Source organism: Rana temporaria, chromosome 8 (genome assembly GCF_905171775.1).
Source record: "Rana temporaria chromosome 8, aRanTem1.1, whole genome shotgun sequence".
Taxonomy (NCBI): Eukaryota; Metazoa; Chordata; class Amphibia; order Anura; family Ranidae; genus Rana; species Rana temporaria.
Window position 1 is genome coordinate 13,065,749 of NC_053496.1, and position 20,899 is coordinate 13,086,647.

Here is a 20,899-nt window from a genome sequence, read left to right on the forward strand (position 1 = left end):
CCCCTTACTACAGATCCTGGCTGTTAGAAGACACCCGCTGGTGGAAACCGGTACTGTGATCCACAGGACCGACAGCGCCACCAACAGGTGAACCCTTTCCTGACACTCCACCATGCCCAGTAACAAAAAAAAAAAAAGGAACACAGCGGGTGGGGTGTCACATGTTGATTGATGGATCAACATGTGATGGACCTCCCATAACAGCATGAGGACACAGGCTATAGTGGAAATCTCCTTCTACCTGGACACACCCTGAAGTTTTTTTACGGGACCGTGGTATGCAGATCAGCCAAAAAGGTATATAGGGGCAGTATTTTAATGTAAAAAAATTAATAAGCTGTGACACTTGTGGGGGGGGGGGGGGGTGCGAATTTGATTTTTTTTATATTACTGGGTTTAATAACACTTTAAATATGTGCATTTCAAACATACAAAGCACATCTTAAAGCGGAGTTCCGGCCACAATTTCACTTTTTAAATATAAATACCCCTGTAATACACAAGCTTAATGTAGTCTAGTAAAGTTAGTCTGTAACTAAGGTCCGTTTTGTTAGGTTGTTACAGCATTTAGAGACTTTATAAAATAGAAATTGACTGGGGCCATCTTAAGTGTGGGCATCATGAAGCCAGACTGTATGACTTCCTGGATTTCAGCCTTGCAGATCTTGCACATGCTCAGTGCTGCACAAGCAGTGTAATAGGTTTCAGATCAGGTTTCAGCACCTGTACTGTCCAAGTCACATGATTCTTCGAGACTGGGGAGTGCACAGACTCCTGGAAAGTTACACCCACTACATTCCCAGGAGTCTGTGCGGTGTAGGTTAAGCACCTAGGTGCAGGAAGAGGGAAGATTAACTATTCTGCCTAGCAACAACACTTTGAAGGCATCTAAAAAAAAAAAAAAAATTCTTAAAGGACTAATGAATTTTTTTTAAAACTACTGATGTAATGTTATATTTATGGGTGGAACTCCACTTTAAAGTGAACCTGTACTTTGCCCATGTAGATTACCCAAGTTAAGGTATTGAGTGTGACTGAGGTATCATTTTTTTTCCAACTATATATTACATTTCTTTTTCTTTTAGGTCAGTGGCACAGAAACTAAGTTCACTATGACAACATACTTGCAGAACAAGGCCTCGACCTTAATGGCAGCCTCCGTTGTAGTAGAAGCTTTAGAAACAGGTAATGTCAGAGAATTCTAACTAATATACGGGTATCAAGTCTGCATGGGGCAATACCTTGGCCTGAGGTGGGAGGGCGCCGGAGCCGAGCAGAGCTGAACGGCGCCGATCGGGGCCATTCGGAGCTGTTCGGAAATGCTTGGAAAATCTCTGAAATGCTCTGTTCCCGAGTTCAGCCGAGGTGTCCTTGGCCCTTACCGAGTGTTTACAAGGCTCTCCGGTGCCCCCCCCCCCCCAACCTCTGGCCGCATGCGGTATTGCATGCCATTGAAATCAATGCGGAACAAATTATTTTCGTTTCCATTGACTTCAATGGGGAACCTCGCTTTGGATTACGAGCATTCTCCTGGAATGGATTATGCTCATAATCCAAGGTGCCACTGTAGTTTTTTAATTTAAAAAGTTTTCTAATTTCCAAAGAGAATAAAATAGAATAGAAAATAAGGAATATATTAGAAACAAATGAATAGAAAAGAATATAACAGAAAGTAAAATAATAGAGTAAAACAGAGCAAAAAAGAATAATAAATAAAAAGAACAGAATAGACTACAATATAATAGAAACAAATAGAATAAAACAACATAGAATATAACCATCTTCTGAAATTCAAGTTTCAAATAGAATAAATGTGAACACATAAGAAAAGAATAGAATAGACTATAATATAATAGAAAAAAAAGCAATAGACTAGTATATAATAGAACGAATATAACCATTTCCCAAAATTCAAATATAATCAATTTGAATAGAATTTAAAACAATATATTAGAATAGAATATAAAATAACAGAATAGTATAGAAAAAGCAATAGAATAGAAAGAATATAACCATTTGCTGAGATTTATAATAGAATAGAACAAATAGAAAAAATACAATAAACAAAAAAAAGGCATAGAAAGAATATAACCATTTCCCAAAATTCAAATAGAATCAATTCTTATTTGAAAAGAATAGAATAGAAAATAACAGAATTGTATAGAAAAAAACATTATAATAGAATTTAAGCATTTACCAAAATTCAAATAGAATACATTTGAATAGAAAATAATAAAACCGAACAAGAATACAATAAAAAAAAAAAAGGCATAGAATATAACCATTTCCCAAAATTCAAATTGAATCAATTCCTATTTGAAAAGAATACATTAGAATAGAAAATAACAGAATAGTATAAAAAAAAACCAATATAATAGAATATAACCATTTACAGAAATTCAAATAGAATACATTTGAATAGAAAAGAAGACTCGATTTGAATAGGAACATGGTTATATCCATTCTATTCTGATTTTTTTTCGATTCTATTATATTCTCTTCTATTCAAATAGATTCCATTAGAATTTTTGAAAATGGTTATAATATTTCTATTCTATTCTTTTTTTAAATTCTATACTATTCTATTCAAATTTCAGACAATGTTTATAATATTTCTATTTAATGCTACTCTTTATTTTTTATTATTTATTATTTTTTTATTTTCTACCCTATTTTGTTCTGTTTTACTCGATCATATTATATTCTTTAATTTTCTGTTACATTCTTTTCTATTTCATTTTTTTTTCTATTCTATTTTATTCTCTTTGGAAAGTCAACTTTCCGAAAATTGATTTCGAAAACCTTTTCGAATCGATCCAAATTCTAAATTTTGAAAATTCAAATCGATTCGAACAAACAAAACGAATTCCAAAAAAGGATTAAACAAATTTAAAACAAAAACTAAAACACATTTTTTCGTTCTGCACATGTCTAGCCTATACCTACAAGCAGACAGATAGCCAGATTCAGGAAACTTACGACGGGCGTATCAGTAGATACGCCGTCGTAACTCCGAATCCGCTCCGTCGTAACATTAAGCGTATGCTCAAACTGAGATGCGCTTAAATGTTGCTAAAATACGACCGGCGTAAGTCTCTTACGCCGTCGTATTTTAACTGCATATTTACGCTGGCCGCTAGGGGCGTGTACGCTGATTTACGCCTAGAAATATGTAAATCACCGAGATACGCCTATTCACGAACGTACGCCTGGCCATCGCAGTAAAGATACGCCGTTTACGTAAGGCTTTTCCAGGCCTAAAGTTATTCCACCAAAAAGATGGCGCAGCCAATGTTAAGTATGGACGTCGGACCCGCGTCGAATTTTAAAATGTGTACGTCGTTTGCGTAAGTCATCTGTGAATGGGGCTGGGCGTAATTTACGTTCACGTCGAAACCAATAAGTCTTTGCGGCATAATTTGGAGCATGCGCACTGGGATATGTCCACGGACGGAGCATGCGCCATTCGCAAAAAAAAACGTCAATCACGTCAGGTCACGATTCATTAGCATAAAACACGCCCACCTCTTCACAATTTGAATTAGGCGCGCTTAGGCCGGCACATTTATGCTACGCCGCCCTAACTTAGGATGGAAGGGCCAGATTCACAGAAGAGATACAACGGCGTTTCTCTGAAACGCCGTAGTATCTCTCAGAGTATCTATGCGACTGATTCATAGAACCAGTTCCGCATAGATAGCCCTAAGATCCGACAGGCGTAATTGTCTTACACCGTATGATCTTAGGATGCAGTACCTCGGCCGCCGCTGGGTTTGCGTCGTTTTCCAGCGTCGGGTATGCAAATTAGCAGTTACGGCGATCCACAACGGTTTTCGCGTTCGTTACGTCGGCGCAAGTCTTAGTTTCCCGTCGCAAAGTTAAGCAATCTTTTTCATTGCTTAACTTTACACCAGCCATGTTAAAGTATGGCCGTCGTTCCCGCGTCGATTTTGAATTTTTTTTTTCCCGGCGTGAGTACGTTACGCACGTCGCGATTCACAAACACGTCGCGCCGCCGTAATTTCGCGCAAAGCACGTCGGGAAAATTTGCGAACGGAGCATGCGCAGAACGTCTGGCGCGGGAGCGCGCCTAATTTAAATGGTACACGCCCCATTTGAATTGGGCGGGCTTGCGCCGGACGTGTTTACGATACACCGCCACAAGTTTACAGGTAAGTGCTTTGTGGATCAGGCACTAACACTGTAAACTTGCGGCGGTGTAACGTAAACGGGTTACGTTGTGCCGCCGCAATTGTACCTGAAGATGGCCCCAAGTGCTTTGTGAATACAGCACTTGCCTCTCTAACTTACGGCGGCGTAGCATATATGCGATACGCTACGCCTGCCTAACGTTAGGCTCTCCTACCTGAATCCAGCTAATAGTAATTCTATATAGGCAATGCCTATGTCATGGCCCCTCTGAACTGACCAATAAAAACCAGGGACAAAGAAAATGGGCAAATAATAATACTTGCTTCTAATAGTAATAGTCCTTAATTAAACCATAACCAACCTTGCCCCCCAATAATTACACATAGACCATTTAAAGTTGGAAGTGGGCAAGGCCACAGCTTTATTGAAAAATACCGGTATAACAAAATTCAAATCTAAAAAAAAAACATGCCAGTCACGGTTACACCGTGAGCATCTCTAAACAAACTGTCTAGTCTAAGAGGCCTGTCTCCACCATCAGTGCAAGACAGGCATTAGACTGACCCCATAATTCAACTTGAGGGCTTAGCCCATGCAGTCATGCCAATTGCTGGCCAGGTAAAACCCACCAAGGAAGCTGTGACGAACAACACCCAATGGGCTGGTGGGTGATCAACTCTTGTGACGTCAACTTCTTCGGAAGAAGTGGGACGTGCTCTGCATAGCCCTTTTCTAGAGTTCTGGCCCCACTCCCTCACCTCGTGCCATTGTGGCCAAGCCCAGCGGAGCCACTCCGACTCCCTAATTATGTTGACGCCCCACTTGGTTGCCAAGCATCCAGCAGTCAAGGCTCCCTTTCCTTAGTTACAAAAAGAAGGTACAGCGCTAATTAATATGTGAAATTTCAAAAATGTGTGAACAAAATGAAAAAAGATGAATACCAAAAGAATGAATACAGGCGATGACGAGCTGCGCATTGGTCACTCCTACGTCCGTTTCGTCGTAAGACGTCGTCGGGGGTCCATCCCCGACGACGTCTTACGACGAAACGGACGTAGGAGTGACCAATGCGCAGCTCGTCATCGCCTGTACGGAAGAGAGCCACACACACGGAGAACAGCTGTTAGGATTCGATTGACTGCACACGCTGTGTTTATTCACAAGCCATTCTACTTCTACTGAATTATAAGTGAAATACTTTACATTAAAGACCTTTTTACTCGCAGTACTTCACCATGGAGCATCTTTGTTCTTCCCTTTTTTTTCCCTAATCATATGAGCGTTCATTTCTCATTCATTGGATTTTGAAGCTGCCGATTTGATTCTCCCCTCCTTTTCACCTGCTGGATATTAGTCTGCTTGAGAGGACTATAAATTTCTCTGGGCTCAACTGACCGCTGTAACAAACGGTCAGTGGATCTGGTAAGCAGATTGGATTTTTACCACACTGGTGTTTTCTTTTGGTGGAAGATTATCAACTTCGTTTTCTCACTATTGGACACTTTATGGACTGTTATATATATATATTTTTATTATCACTTCCATCTTTATCACTTCATTATATTGAATATTCATTCTTTTGGTATTCATCTTTTTTCATTTTGTTCACACATTTTTGAAATTTCACATATTAATTAGCGCTGTACCTTCTTTTTGTATGTATTTTTTTGCTTTAGGTATTTTGAGCAATAGGTACTAGCTGCTTTGTCACCTCATCATATTTCAATATATGCTCTTCACTAGATAGCGCAGTGTTTTCCTAGGGTTTTTCCCAAGGTTTTTTCCCTTTCCTTAGTGCAGGGCTGGTCAAGGGGCCTTCAATTAAATTGACTTCTGGCAAAAGGTAGGATCGAAATTTGGACGGTCCCTGCTGAACCAGAAAAAAAGTTTGATCCATCTACGGCCCGTTAGGATTGGGTGGGTTTAGTTTTAATGCATCAGACGACAAACGCATGTCTTATCTCCTATCTCTCTGGGCAGTACACCTGTCTGTCAGTGGCAAGTCATCAATTTAATTCTCCTTTGTCTTAGACCTTCAACCTGCCACCATTTCTCAAACCTTGTTTATTATCTCTGATTCTAGGGGAGGTGGGAGGTGCAAGATACACGCATCCATGTGCCAGTGAACCTGAGATAGAGGTTTGTATTTTATTTATTTATATAGCAGTTAAAAACCAAATAGATTTATTTTTACTTTGAAGGAAGTGGGAAAGTCACCATTGGGTTCTCGATTTTTCTAGCCGATTGAGTTCTTCATCGAAACAACCAGAGATAGAGGCACCCGCATTCTATACTTTTCCTGTAAAATTCTAGCCTGGCTCCACCCCTTCCTTCCTCTTATGCTTTCTATTGGTCTTTTAACATAACAGGTGGCATCCTTGACCAAGGAGGAGACTTATGGGGTAAAGGGGTGTGGGGCTAAGCTTGACTTTTACGTTTAAAGTCAAATAGTTGCCTATACATTAAGGCTGCATTCACACCTTGGCGTACCTAATCGCGGCCTTTTGTCCCGCGAATTGCGGCGTTTTGTACCGCGATTTGCGGCGACAAAACGCCGCGATTGTGAATGCAGCTTACCCCCAGGTCCACATCTCCTATGCCGAACGCCGAAAGCCGCCTGAAAAAGTCCGGGACTTGTTTTCAGGCGGCAGGCGTACGGCGTTCGGCGTGGAGATGTGAACCATCTCCATAGAGGGCAATGTAAAATCATCCCTCCAGCGTCTTAGGGGCTGCTGCGGCGTTGCGCTTCAGGCGTATATACGCCTAGGTGTGAACAGAGCCTCAGGGGCGGACTGACAACTCATGGGGCCCCTGGGCAATAGGAGATTATGGGGCCCCCGGGCAATAGGAGATTATGGGGCCCCCGGGCAATAGGAGATTATGGGGCCCCCGGGCAATAGGAGATTATGGGGCCACACAGTACACACACATGCAGTATACATACACACAATACACATACACACAATGAAAAGGTACGGGAGAGGTGGGGCAGCTATAATCTTGGGATTTTTACATACTGTCCCTGGTTTTACTGAGGATGGCAACCCTAATGGGGCTCCCTAGTGGCATGGGGCCCTCGGGCAGTGCCCGAGTGGCCGAATGGTCAGTGCGCCCCTCTATACATTGTATCAATAGATCTACAGTTTTGTCATGGAGATTTTGTACATTTCTTTTTATATGTTCAGTTCTAATATCCCGGGGCATGAGCCATATAAAGTCCGAGTATGTTTTGTAAAAAAGGAGGATATACCATGCTAAAATATGCAATACCATGTAAAATGAGGACCGCAGCGATATAAACCAGGTGACATACATAAACTAAATAAATAGCACTAGTCTGTAAAAAAACAAATACGTGCTATAACACAATAAATGGATGTCAAAACATCATAAAGTGAAAAAAATAACAAATAAATTAATACAATTCTAATGCCGCGTACACACGGTTGTTTTTTGTGATGAAATAAAACAACGTTTTAAATCATGTAATAAAACAACGTTTTTGAAACTTCATTTTAAAAAACGACGTTGCCTACACACCATCGTTTTTTCAAAATGCTCTAGCAAAGCGCGATTACGTTCAGCACTCTTTTCCATTGAAGCTCGCTTCATAACTTGCTTCTGAGCATGCGCGGGTTTAAAAACGTCGTTTTAAACGTCGTTTTGCCCACACACTATCATTTTAAATGACACAAAAAACGACGTTTTGAAAAACGACACAAAAAATTGAAGCATGTTCGAATTTTTTTTTTGTCGTTTTTCAGAAGACATAAAATGACGTTTTCCCCCCACACACGGTCATTTTAAATGACGTTTTTAAAAATGTCGTTTTTTTTTCTATTACAAAAAGTGATGGTGTGTACGCGGCATAAGTCCTAATAACGGATGAGAAGAGTCCAAATGTCACGTACCTGGTGGAGATCGAGCTGTAGAGGGGGCTTCTCTTGCACCTCCTGTCCAACACCCCTGGTAGTGATGACAGGGAGTGAAGGACACAGAGTGGCACAAGGGCCGATGCCGTAGATGGCGCTGGCTGGGCCTTGGCAGGAATCAGGGTCATCAACAGCTGGGCAGAGTAGGTTCCGAGACGAGAGGCAGAGGAAGAGATGGGACACAGGCCGGGTTCGGTACACAGACGGGCAGCAAAGTACAGGAACATCAGACAGAAACGGAGTCAGGTAGGCAGGCGGAAGTCAAGGAGCAGGTTCGGGTGATGCCGGGTCAAAACACAGGAAGCTGGAACAGATCAGGTAAACATGCACTAGCTGAAATACCACTCAGCAATATTCATGTGTCAGAGTTCATTTTAAATAGGCTTACTTGGCGCCCATACATGCGTGTGTGCATGCATTGGTGTGCACTGGTATTGGCACACGCCCCGCGCCAATGTGCCAGTACAAGTCCCTCTTTGTACACACACTGGTGTGCCCGTGCTTCTGCCCAGATGCGCGTGTGTTAGCTGGACTTCTCTTACACCAAAGGATAAAGTAGAAGTGCCACCACCAATTGACTTGATGCAGTTTTCTGTGGCACCACACACAGTAGTCGAGGTCTCTTACCAGATAGCCAGGACCACCTATTTCTAGGATGGTCAAACACACAGGCAGAATACCCTCTGGGGGGTAGCAAGCAGCCAAGCCACTAGGACACTGAAATGGTAGATGGATCCTTCACCATAATCCTCCCTCACAGATCATCCAGGAACAGGAGGTGGGCCATATAAAGAAGAAAACTCCAATAGTGTAAAACCATTAAGGTGATATTTATTGAAAAAGAAAGCCAAATGGCTACTTTCAATGTATAAAATCAGAGCGTATAAAAAATGTAATTGCTGGTGTTCTGATGAGAAATGCCCCCTGTCAAATAATGCCCACCCGGTACTGCGCATGGGCATCGCTTGCGCAGTATGAAGCCGCCGAAAACCTCTGAACATCGGAATTTACGATCAGCTGTAGACGGCGCCTGCACACAATAGCCGACATTGTGCCACACGCTCCCAATGCTTGTGCAAGTCTGCAAGGGGCGGATTTCATCATGATGGCCGCATGTGAGAGGCGGATGCCTACAGAAAAGGGTGTATTTTGTAATGATGGGCAATGCTACTAAGATGGGGGTGGAAGTTTTTTTGACGAAAATCAAACACATCTCCTAAACAAATATATCTCTGCTACTGTATTCTTCCTACACACGCAGGTGGGAAACTGGCTGCATTTAGGGGCACAAACTGCTGGAAATTGGGGGCACAAACTGCTGGAAATTGGGGGCACAAACTGGCAGTAATTGGGGGGGAAAAACTGGCTGCATTTAGGGGCAAAAACTGGCAGAAATTGGGGGAAAAAACTGGCTGCAATTGGGGGCACAAACTGGCTGCATTTAGGGGCACAAACTGGCTGCAATTGGGGGCACAAACTGGCTGCATTTAGGGGCACAAACTGGCTGCAATTGGAGGCACAAACTGGCTGCATTTGAGGGGACAAACTAGTGGCGTTTGGGCACATTGGCTGTGTTTAATGGGCACAGTGCGGCAATTAATGATTTTTTTTTTTCAGTTTGTTTGCGCCCCCCAAAAAGTTTGAGCACCAGCCGCCACTGCTGCCGGTGGTATTATCCAAATGTGAAAAAAGGGGGGGGGCTAGGAGGCAGAGCAAAATTAAAGTTAATTTAGGCTAACGGTCCACTTTGGAGACTGCCTATTAAATGATAAAATGTATTATTTATGCACACCTTAAAGGACGACTTATGTTGTCAGCTATCAGGTCATGTTTATAGTCAAGTACACTTGATTTCACTGTTTAGCTGTTATGCTGCACATTTTGAGATGTTGCGATGCGTCAAAACTTTTGAATGAGCGCTAATACAGACACTTTGTATCGTTTGGTTTCTTCAGCAGGCCGAATAACTGTGGTGGCACGAAAAAAACAAGTCCACATTTTAGTACTTAAGAAGTAAGACAAATAGATGAAGAATATTCGTAGATTTTAGATGCAACTAAAAACTGCAAGAATGAAAACTGCAATGAAGTCGCCAGAGCAATGGGAGGAACATAAGACTGGTCTACGCTTGGAGAATTGATAATATTTCATGCATAGTTGTCAAGGTTTTCAAGAAAAACTCCTTCTTTCTAATGCAATATTCGGCTCTTAAATGCTCCATGATTCCTTATTTTAATTTCTGATACCTGAATCATCTCTTAAAGTGTCCATTATGTCAATGCAAAATCTGTAAAGCCCACCATCTACAACTGCCTATGACACGTTGGGTTCAGTGATTGTGCGTTTAGAGTTACATCATAGAAGCAAGCCACATCTGAACAATTCCCCCTGTAATGGATACTTCTAGGGTGTGTAGGCGGTTGAAGGGAGCAAGATAGGCAACATATATTTTTTAAGACCAATTTCTTCTTCTTTCCTGTCTTACAATGTCAATCCACCGAAAAACATAACATTGCTTTGGACTATTTACTGGTTGGCTAAGCTCGACACACACAACTGCCCTTTAGTTCAAGAAGGAAATAGGACTCCTGTGCCACACCAAAGTGTTTTAGTCCAATGAACAAATTTAATTTGATAAAAAAGTTCAAGCAGAATTTGTACAAATAGCCAATGTGTTTTGAGGGTTTCGATCAGGGGTCTCAAACTGGCGGCCCTCCAGCTGATGCGAAACTACAAGTCCCATGAGGCATTGGAAGGCTGACAGTAAGGCCGCGTACAGACGAGCATACATGTACGATGAGACCGGTCCGCCGGACCGTTTTCACCGTACATGTCTGCCCGGGGATTTCTGTATGGTGGCTGTACTCACCATCATACAGAAATCCGCGCGTAAACAATACGTGGGGCGTGTCCGCGCCGTCGCCGCGACGATGACGCGGCGACATGGGCGGCCCTGCCAGTTCAATGCTTCCACGCATGCGTCAAAGTAATTCGACGCATGCGAGGGATGGCGGGTGCTCGGACATGTACGGTAGGTCTGTACAGACGACCGAACATGTCCGAGCGGGCAGGATTTCAGCGGGCTGTTTTAAAACAAGTCCAGAAATATTTGCCCGCTGGGAAAAGGCCCGGCGGGCAAATGTATGCTGGAATCCTGTCCGCTCTGGCCTACACACCACCGAACATGTCTGCTGAAACTGGTCCGCGGACCAGTTTCAGCAGACATGTTTGGTCGTGTGTACGGCCCATTACAAGCATGATTCCCATAGGCAGAGGCATGATGGGACGTGTAGTTTCTCAACAGCTGAAGGGCCGCCAGTTTGAGACCCCCGGTTTAGATGCTTTTTCTTCATCAGACCATATGAATTAATGTAAAGTGTTTCAAGGGTTTCCGATATTCTCTCTTTATCAGGGCTCAAGAATGAATAAATATAGGGGCAGATTCACATAGAATCCACGGCGGCGTAGTGTAAGCCATTTACACTACGCCGCCACAACTTACTGGCGTATGGCCGCATAATTCTAAGGGGGCGGCTTGTATTTAAATTAAGCGCGCCCCCGCGCCGATCGAACTGCGCATGCGCCGGCCATAAAAATAGCCCAGTGCACATGCTCCAGCTCACGACGGAAAACGTCAATGAAGCCGACGTGAGCATCATTGACGTAAAGTCCTATTCGCGAACGACTTAGTTAAATGACGACGCTGACCCGACGCCATACTTAACATGGCATACGGCGGACTGACGTAAGGTTACCCCTCATATAGCAGGGGTAACCTTACGCTTACGTAAACGACGACGAGGCGGCGCAAAATCGTTCAGGAATCGGCGTATCAGGCTCATTTGCATAGTCAAATGAGAAATGAAAGTAAACGCCACCTAGCGGCCAGCGTAGAATTACATCTAAGATCCGACGGTGTAAGTGACTTACACCTGACGGATCTACGCCGTATCTATGCGTAAATGATTCTAGGAATCAGACGCATAGATACCCGGGGCCAAAAACAGAGATACGACGGTGTATCTTGAGATACACCGTCGTATCTCTTTTGAGAATCTGGCCCTAAGTCTTTGGTGGAAGACTTTGAGTGTTGGATTGACAATGTTTGGATAGGCAACCTTAGGCAAGCGTGCAAACCGTAAATGGTTGTAGCTTTTTCAGTTTGACTAGAGTATTGTAGATGTCCTGTGCTCTTACCTTTACCAAAAGCCTAACCCACTGCAACGCACCTCCTCATTCCTTTAAAAAGTTTACAATGCACTTTTAAAATTGGATTTTAGATGCTACAATATTAAAAGGGTTGTATGGCTTTGGTTTAAAAAAATAAAAGAAAATAACAAACATGCTATACTTACCTCCACTGTGCAGTTCGTTTTGTGGCCCCAATCCACGTCTTCTGGGGTCCCTCGGTGGCTGTCTCGGCTCCTCCCCACAAGTGCTAACCCCCTTTATGGGAAGCTCACTCTCAAGGGGGTTAGCTTGCGAGCTTGCTCCCGCGATACAGCCAGCGGCTATAGCCACCGATTGTATCACTCGGCCCCACCCCCGGCGCGCCGCGTCATTGGATGTGATTGACAGCAGCGCGAGTCAACGGCTGCGCTGCTATCAATCTTCAGTGACGAGCCACCTTAAGCTGGGGGAAACCATCGCGGGAACGAGCCCACCGAGTTTTGTGGCTTAGTTAAGTAAAACGGGGGGCTGGAGGGCACAAGAGTGAAAGGTGTTTTTTCACCTTAATGCATAGGATGTATTAAAGGGGTTGTAAAGCTTTGTGTTTTTTCACCTTAATGCATCAAGGTGAAAAAACACCTTGCACTCTCGGGCCTCCCAGCCCCCCCCCCCCCTTTTACTTACCTAAGCCATGAAACTCCTGGGCTCGTTCCTGGCTGTATCACGGGAGCGCGGCCGCAAGATAACCCCCTTGGGAGAGCGCTTCCCATGAAGGGGTTTTTTTTTAAACAAAGCCATACAACCCCTTTAAGGTGAAAAAACATGAAACTTTACTACCCCTTTTAACCACTTCATTACTGGGCACTTAAACCCCCTTCGTGCCCAGACCAATTTTCAGCTTTCAGCGCTGACGCATTTTGAATGACAATTGCGCGGTCATACAACACTGTACCCAAATTATATTTTTATAATTTTTTTCCCACAAATAGAGCTTTCTTTTGGTGGTATTTGATCACCTCTGCGATTTTTATTTTTTTGCGCTATAAACATAAAAAAACTGAAAATTTTGAAAAAAACACAATATTTTTTACTTTTTGTTATAATAATATCCCATTTTAAAAAAAAAAAAAATTCCCTCGGTTTAGGCCGATACGTATTCTTCTACATATTTTTGTTTAAAAAAATCACAATAAGCGTAGATTGATTGGTTTGCGCAAAAGTTATAGCGCCTACAAAATAGGGGATAGATTTATGACTTTTTTTTTTTACTAGTAATGGCGGCGATTTGCGATTTTTTTTTGTCAGGCCTGCGATATTGCGGCGGACATATCGGACACTTTTGACACAATTTTGGGACCATTCACATTTATACAGCGATCAGTGCTATAAAAATGCACTAATTACTGTATAAATGTGACTGGCAGGGAAGGGGTTAACACTAGAGGGTGAGGAAGGGGTTAAATGTGTATCCTGGGTGTGTTCTAACTGTGTGGGGGGAGGGGACTGACTGGGGGAGGTAACCGATGCTGTGTCCCTATGTAAAGGGACACAGATCGGTCTCCTCTCTCCCTGACAGCACGTGGAGCTCTGTGTTTACACACACAGATGCACGTCCCCGCTGTCACCGTCGATCGCGGGTGTCTGGCGGACATCACGGCCACCAGGCACTCGCATCCGCTCCCGAGCGATGCGCCGGGCACGTTCGTTCCCCGCTGCGCGCCCCCAGTCTATAGCGCGGCCCTCTAGTGGTTAATACAAAAATTTGAGAAACCTAAATGGAATTAGGGTTTTAGAAAGGACCTACCCCAATGAAATTGTACTTTCTCCCATAACCAGAGTAGCAGCCATAAGTTTTAAGTACCAACTTTTCACAGTTAGAGAAATGTAACCTGATAACAAACGGGATGCCATACCTAAGATGGGTCTCTCCAGTCTCCATTTGACATTGACTAATAGATTGGTCTTCAAAAACCTAAGAGCCCCCACCTGATATGCACACCGGTCATAACTATTGTTCCCTCATTGTCTCAAACGATTTCACAAAACAGAAATAGAAGGTGATGGTTGGATAGCAATGTTTGGTCAACATTGCAACACTACGTTTAATTGCTGAGCCATGCTTTCCACTTCCTAACCTGTGAAGCTTGCAATCAATCTCCAGAATGTTATATATTATTATTCTGTCTTTCATGAAACACTGGCTGTTTTATGGATTTAATGATTCATTTTCAATGTCTATCTGCAGTTTGCTGTTTTAAACAAATCAGTTGGTTTTAAAATAAAATGTGTTTTCAGCTTGCAGCCCTATAGTGTGATATTTTGTTTTTTTTTGCAAATATTTATGGTCAAGTAGGTAAAGTTTTATGGCAGTTTGCCTTCACATGGGCGTACCCAGGGATGGACTGGCCATTGGGGCTACAGGGAGTTTCCCGTTGGGCCGATGGCTCAGTGGGCCGGCTTCAGTGACAGCGGACCGCCGCCCCCCTCTGCTCCTCTGTCTCTCCCTTCACGCAGCGCTCACGAGGGGGGGAACAGAGAAGCAAGGGGAGGACCAGAGGAGCATGGGGGAGGACAGAGGAGCATGAGGGAGGGGACAGACAGATGACTCAACAGCTATGGCCTGGGAGTTTCTCACTTCTGCCTAATCTTGTCCTATAAGGGGGGCACCAAACTTATTTTTTGCCACGGGTGAAATAATGTTTAGCTTCCCCACTGGTACTGCCTATAAGAGTACCAGTACCAGCCGTTCTACTCTAATAAAGTAAAACAGCTAGTGGCTAGTGAAGGGGGAGAGGGGGCTTGGGTGGCGGGTGCGGGAGCTGTCCGGCCGCCATGGGAGAGACCTGTCAAAGTGGGCCAGTCTGGATGAAGTCCAGGGCCAAATTTTTGTCCCCAGTCTGATCTATATAAAATGCACTTTTTATCTTTCAAAGAGAGTTTCCCAGCGCTAAACCTTTCATCTGATTTCTAAATTGCGCCATTTGTAAATTCCAAAAGCCCATATAAAGGAATAGTAGTGGTAAAAAAACACTTGTGGGTTTAACCAATCTTATTTTTTTGTACAATTCTCCTTTTAAGGGGGCGTGGCAAGGGGTGTGTCCTATGCCTGCATCCGTTTGATGATAGGTGTCCCCCATTCCCATCTCAAAAAGTTGGGAGGTATGCAAATGAATTCCACAAAGTGAATGCTACATGAATCATCTGCCCTTACTTAAAGTGGAGGTTCACCCGAAAAGTACATTTTTAATTGATGCTCATTTTGATTGGGAATCAGGTAGTTTTTTTAAAATCTAAGCTGTACTTACCGTTTTAGAGAGCGATCTTCTCTGCCGCTTCCGGGTATGGTCTTCGGGACTGGGCGTTCCTATTTGATTGACAGTCTTCCGACAGGCTTCCGACGGTCGCATACATCGCGTCACGATTTTCCGAAAGTAGCCGAACGTCGGTGCGCAGGCGCCGTATAGAGCCGCACCGACGTTCGGCTTCTTTCGGCTACTCATGACGCGATGTATGCGACCGTCGGAAGACTGTCAATCAAATAGGAACGCCCAGACCCGAAGACCATACCCGGAAGCGGCGGAGAAGATCGCTCTCTAAAACGGTAAGTACTGCTTAGATTTTAAAAAAACTACCCGATTCCCCTTGACAAAATGAGCCTCAATCTAATGTTAAAATTTTTTTTTCGGGTGAACTCCCGCTTTAACCACTTGTTAAAAAGGGGGAATGGGGTTGGGACTTTGAATGAGGCATGTGATAGACACTACCACAGGCATCCATCCCTGTAAATGTATAAAAAGGGGGGAGAGTTGGGTATGTAATTAAAAACCGAGGTTTAGTTGCATGTATTTGCAAATACCTGGGTAAGCTGCAGGCCAACGCCAAGGCACTCCGTGTACTGCCGTCCTAGCTATGATTTTTAAAGCCTCCTAAAGAGGAGCACAGGCGTGCTAATCAATAGATAGGGGGCAGGTGATTAGCTAAAAAAAAATACCACCAAACTAGGTGCGGACCACATCAAACTGGGTCAGCTAGTCAAAAAATTACAATGCATAAGTTAACTGTTGGTGGTAGATCGGTGGAGGCACGCCACTTTATTCCCTAGGGTGTCTGCTAAAGATATATATATATATATATATATATATATATATATAATGTTTGGGGGTTCTGATAAATTTTCTAGCAAAAACATTATGATTTTTACATGAAAGAGAGAAGTACCAGAATAGGCCCGGTATGAAAGTGGTTAAGGATATAGCAAAATGAATACAAATGTAGGGCCTACCCCCGAAGGAGCCACTTGATGTATTGGGTTCTCTGTTCCTGTGCCCACAACTCTGCAAACAATTCCACACACACCTGGCCGAGCGGAGAATTTTTATGACAGATGTCTGTATATACATCCCCAAGGGCTACAGGTGCTTCAACACCAGAAATGACACAACTTGCTTAGAAAAAAAAAAAAAAAAATGTATTGCAACACAGTAAACAAAGAAATATTCGGTATGAATTAATCCAAACATGTGCACTGCAAAAAAAAAATGTAAATTCTAAATAAAAACTAACAATAACTAACTATTAAATTATAGGTATTGGAATTTCCTTTCAAATTTGGCTGTTATTGAATGTAACAAATTTATCCAAAGTTATAAATTATCCAAAATAACGAATACCGTATCTAAACAAATGGAATGGAACAAATTAATAATAATTTATTATTATTGATTATTATTAAAAGTGGATGTAAAGCCACTCTCATCTTTTCTAAACTCCTGCCATAGTGCTGATCTATAAGGATATAGATGCCTCCTGCATGTATCCTTACCTGTCAAATGTCTCCCCTCTGTCTGTTATAAGACCTGAAAAACTGCAGATTCTGTGGGTGGGTCTGTTGTCTGGAGCTCTGTGGGTGGAGTCGTGATGTCAGTGGACTCCCCACCCTCCTCTACACTCCCCTTGCCAACATGCATTTTCTCCTGTGTATTCCTTACACTAAATTCTGCTGTGATCATACCGTACATTGTGACGTAAAAATAAAAATAAAAATTTGGGTTTACTTCCACTTTAATGCATTATGGGCCAGATTCACAAAAGAGATACGACGCTGTATCTCCTGATACTCCGTCGAAACCAATGACGTCCTTGCGACGTCATTTAGCGCAATGCATGTCGGGTAATTTGACGGACGGAGCATGCGCAGTACGTTCGGCGCGGGAACGCGCCTAATTTAAATGGTGCCCGCCCCATTTGAATTAGGCGGGCTTGCGCCGAGCGGATTTATGTTACACCGCCGCAAGTTTACAGGTAAGAGCTTTGTGAATCAGGCACTTACGCTGTAAAGTTGCGGCGGTGTAACGTAAATGGGATACGTTACGCCGCCGCTGCGCAACGTAAATGTACCTGAATCTGGCCCAATGTTCCACTCATTTAGATGCGGCATTCGTTATTTCGGATAATTTGTAACTTCGGATAAAATTTGTATTCGCTCCGTTCACTAACAGCCAAATTTGAAAGGAAATTCCAATACCTATAATTTAATAGTTATTATTCGTTAGTTTGTTTATTATTTCGAATTTTTGGATTTCGTTCTTTTAAATTTTCAGGTTTCCTTTCCGAATTAACGAATTTGTTAAAATTTGTTAAAAATCGAATTTGGAACAAAACAAATTGCACGTGTCTATTGTGTCTTATTGCAGACACCGATCCTCTTCTGCCTCCCCCTGCAGCACTGCCTGCTTCTCCTATTTCTCCTCCCTCCAGCTGCACTGCACAGGGATTGGTCCTAGCCCATGTGCCCCTTCCATTTGCTGTCTGGACTCATGTGCCCCCTTTTCCCCACAGCACTGCCAGTTTCCCTCCTCTTCTCTCAGCAGCTGCTATAGGCACACAGGGGGATGTTCTAGGATGGAGAGCGGGGGAAGGAGGCAATACACATATCGTTTAGTGGCCCCTCCTTTTCTGAATAAACACAGTGAGCGATCGGTATCAATCACTCCTGTGTACATTCATCACTGAAACATAGTAAACTGTGTTTACTATGCTTTGTTTTGTGAATAAGCAGAAAGCCTTGTATTCATTCATCTGTGCAGCTGAAGCTGCCTAGAAATGCATACCTCCCAACTGTCCCTGATTTGGAACAAAGTCCCTCTGTCCCTCTTTCCTCCTCGTTTTGGTCTGATCTATAGAGTTGTATATAAAATGCACTTTATCTTTCAAAAAGTGTTTTCCAGCACTAAACCTTTCATCTGATTTCCAAATTGCTGCATTTGTAAATTCCAAAAGCCAATATAAAGGAATAGTAGTGGTAAAAAAAAAGAAAAGCACTTGTAAGTTTCACTTATCTTTTTTTTTGTAGAATTCTCCTTTAACCACTTGAGATCCGCGCTATGGTCGAAAGACGTCCACAGCGTGGCTCTCAAGTGCCGGGTGGACGTCCATAGACGTCCTGCTGTTGTTGTTCCCTGTGCGCGCCGCTGGGGGCGCGCAGCGGGGAAACAACGTGCCCGGCGCATCGCTCGGGAGCCGATGCGAGTGCCTGGCGGCCGCGATGTCCGCCAGACACTCGCGATCGTCGGGAACACAGCCGGTAACACAGCAGGACGTGGAGCTCTGTGTGTAAACACAGAGCTCCACGTGCTGTCAGGGAGAGAGGAGACCGATCTGTGTCCCGTGTACATAGGGACACAGCATCGGTCACCTCCCCCAGTCACCCCCCTTCCCCCACACAGTTAGAACACACCCAGGATACACATTTAACCCCTTCCTCGCCCCCTAGTGTAGGGTGACCAGACATCCCCAGTTTCAGGGGACAGTCCCCTGATTGAGGACACTGTCCCCAGACCAAGTCTGTCCCCGGTTTTGTCCCCAGATTGGATTTAATAGGGGGCAGGGGCAATTTGAAAAAAAAATCAGTGCAGAATTAAAATTAAAAAAATTTAATTACACCCCCCCGCTCCGCCGTGCCTACTGGCATAAGGGGGTTGTATTTTTCCCATTAACTGTGACCCTTTCTGATGATCATATGCTGGTCGGAGCGGAGGGAATATTTCTTCAGTTTCAGGCGCATGCCCATTCAGCTTCGCTCGCATGTTCTTCTGCCTTGGCTTAAATCCTGGCCAACCACCTGCTTATCTCCTTGCCTTCCCTGGCGGAGTGATCTTCCTCCGCTCCCCACCCAGTAGTACCCGGAGAGTAAGACTTGACAGGCAGTGAGGCGGGCGGCGACGGGCAGAGAGTCGCTGATTGTTTACTAGTAAAGAAAAAATATGTCCCCGGATTTTATTTTAAAAATCTGGTCACCTTACCCTAGTGTTAACCCCTTCCCTGCCAGTCACATTTATACAGTAATTAGTGCATATTTATAGCACTGATCGCTGTATAAATGTGAATGGTCCCAAAATTGTGTCAAAAGTGTCCGATACGTCCGTCGCAATATCGCAGGCCTGACAAAAAAAAATCGCAAATCGCCGCCATTACTAGTAAAAAAAAAAAAAAAAAACATAAATCTATCCCCCATTTCGTAGGCACTATAACTTTTGCGCAAACCAGTCGCTTATTGCGATTTTTTTTTTTTTACAAAAATACGTCGAAAAATACGTATCGGCCTTAACTGAGAAAAAAAATGTTTTTTTTTAAAAACAATTGGGATATTTATTATAGCAACAAGTAAAAAAAAAATATATATTTTTTTAAATTGTCGCTCTTTTTTTTGTTTATAGCGCAAATAATAAAAACCGCAGAGGTGATCAAATACCACCAAAATAAAGCTCTATTTGTGGGGAAAAAAACGCCAATTTTGTTCGGGGACCACGTCGCACGACCGCGCAATTGTCAGTTAAAGCGACGCAGTGCCGGAAGCTGAAATTTCGCCTGGGAACGAAGGGGGTTTATGTGCCCAGTAAGCAAGTGGTTAACTAGTTGCCGCCCACCCACCGTCAAATGACAGCGTCCCAGTACAGCCTAGCTCTCTCTGCTAGGACATGGCGCGACCCCGATCCCTGTAAAGAGATGCGTCAGCGGCTTTTTAACCATGTGATCGGCTGTGTCCAATCACAGAGATGCCGGTAATCATCGCTCCTTGCCTCACACTGACAGAGTGTGTGACGAGGAGGTCCGATCAGCGGCATCTCCTTGCAGGGGGCAACAAAACATGTAATCAGGGCACTGAGCATCAGTGCCCTGATTATAATAAAGTACCAACCAAAGTGTCACCAATCAGTGCCCACCAGTGCCAGCATTCAGTGCCCATAAGTGCCACCAATCAGTGCCCAATAGTGATGCCATTTAGTGCTGGCTATTAGTCCAGCCTATCAATGCTGTCCATCTGTGTCGCCCATCAGTGCCACCCATCAATGCTCATCAGTACCGCCTATCAGTGCCCACTAGTGCCACCTAACAGTGCTTATCGTTGCCACCTAACAGTGTCCATAAGTGGCAACAATCAGTGGCAAATAATGATGCCAGTTAGTGCTGGCTATTAGTCCAGCCTATCAATGCTGTCCATCATTGCCCATCAGTGGCACCCATCAATACCCATCAGTGCCCATCAATACCACCTATCAATGCCCACTAGTGCCACCCAACAGTGTCCATAATTGCGGCATATAAGTGCCTCCTCATCAGTGCCATCTAAACAGTGCCCATAAGTG

At 43.6% G+C, this 20,899-nt stretch overlaps 1 protein-coding gene across 2 annotated transcripts in view; it reads left to right on the plus strand.

The window, feature by feature from the left end:
• The window catches only part of LOC120946684 (ovostatin homolog), a 217,593-nt gene extending 207,530 nt beyond the window's left edge, over positions 1–10,063 (plus strand). For both annotated transcript variants that reach the window (XM_040361310.1, XM_040361311.1), the window contains 3 exons: positions 1,086–1,185; positions 6,236–6,291; positions 10,040–10,063. In XM_040361310.1, the coding sequence (XP_040217244.1) occupies positions 1,086–1,185; positions 6,236–6,291; positions 10,040–10,051 (168 nt within the window). In that variant the 3' untranslated portion in view covers positions 10,052–10,063. The remainder of the gene's footprint in view (positions 1–1,085; positions 1,186–6,235; positions 6,292–10,039) is intronic.
• Positions 10,064–20,899: the final 10,836 nt, after the last annotated feature.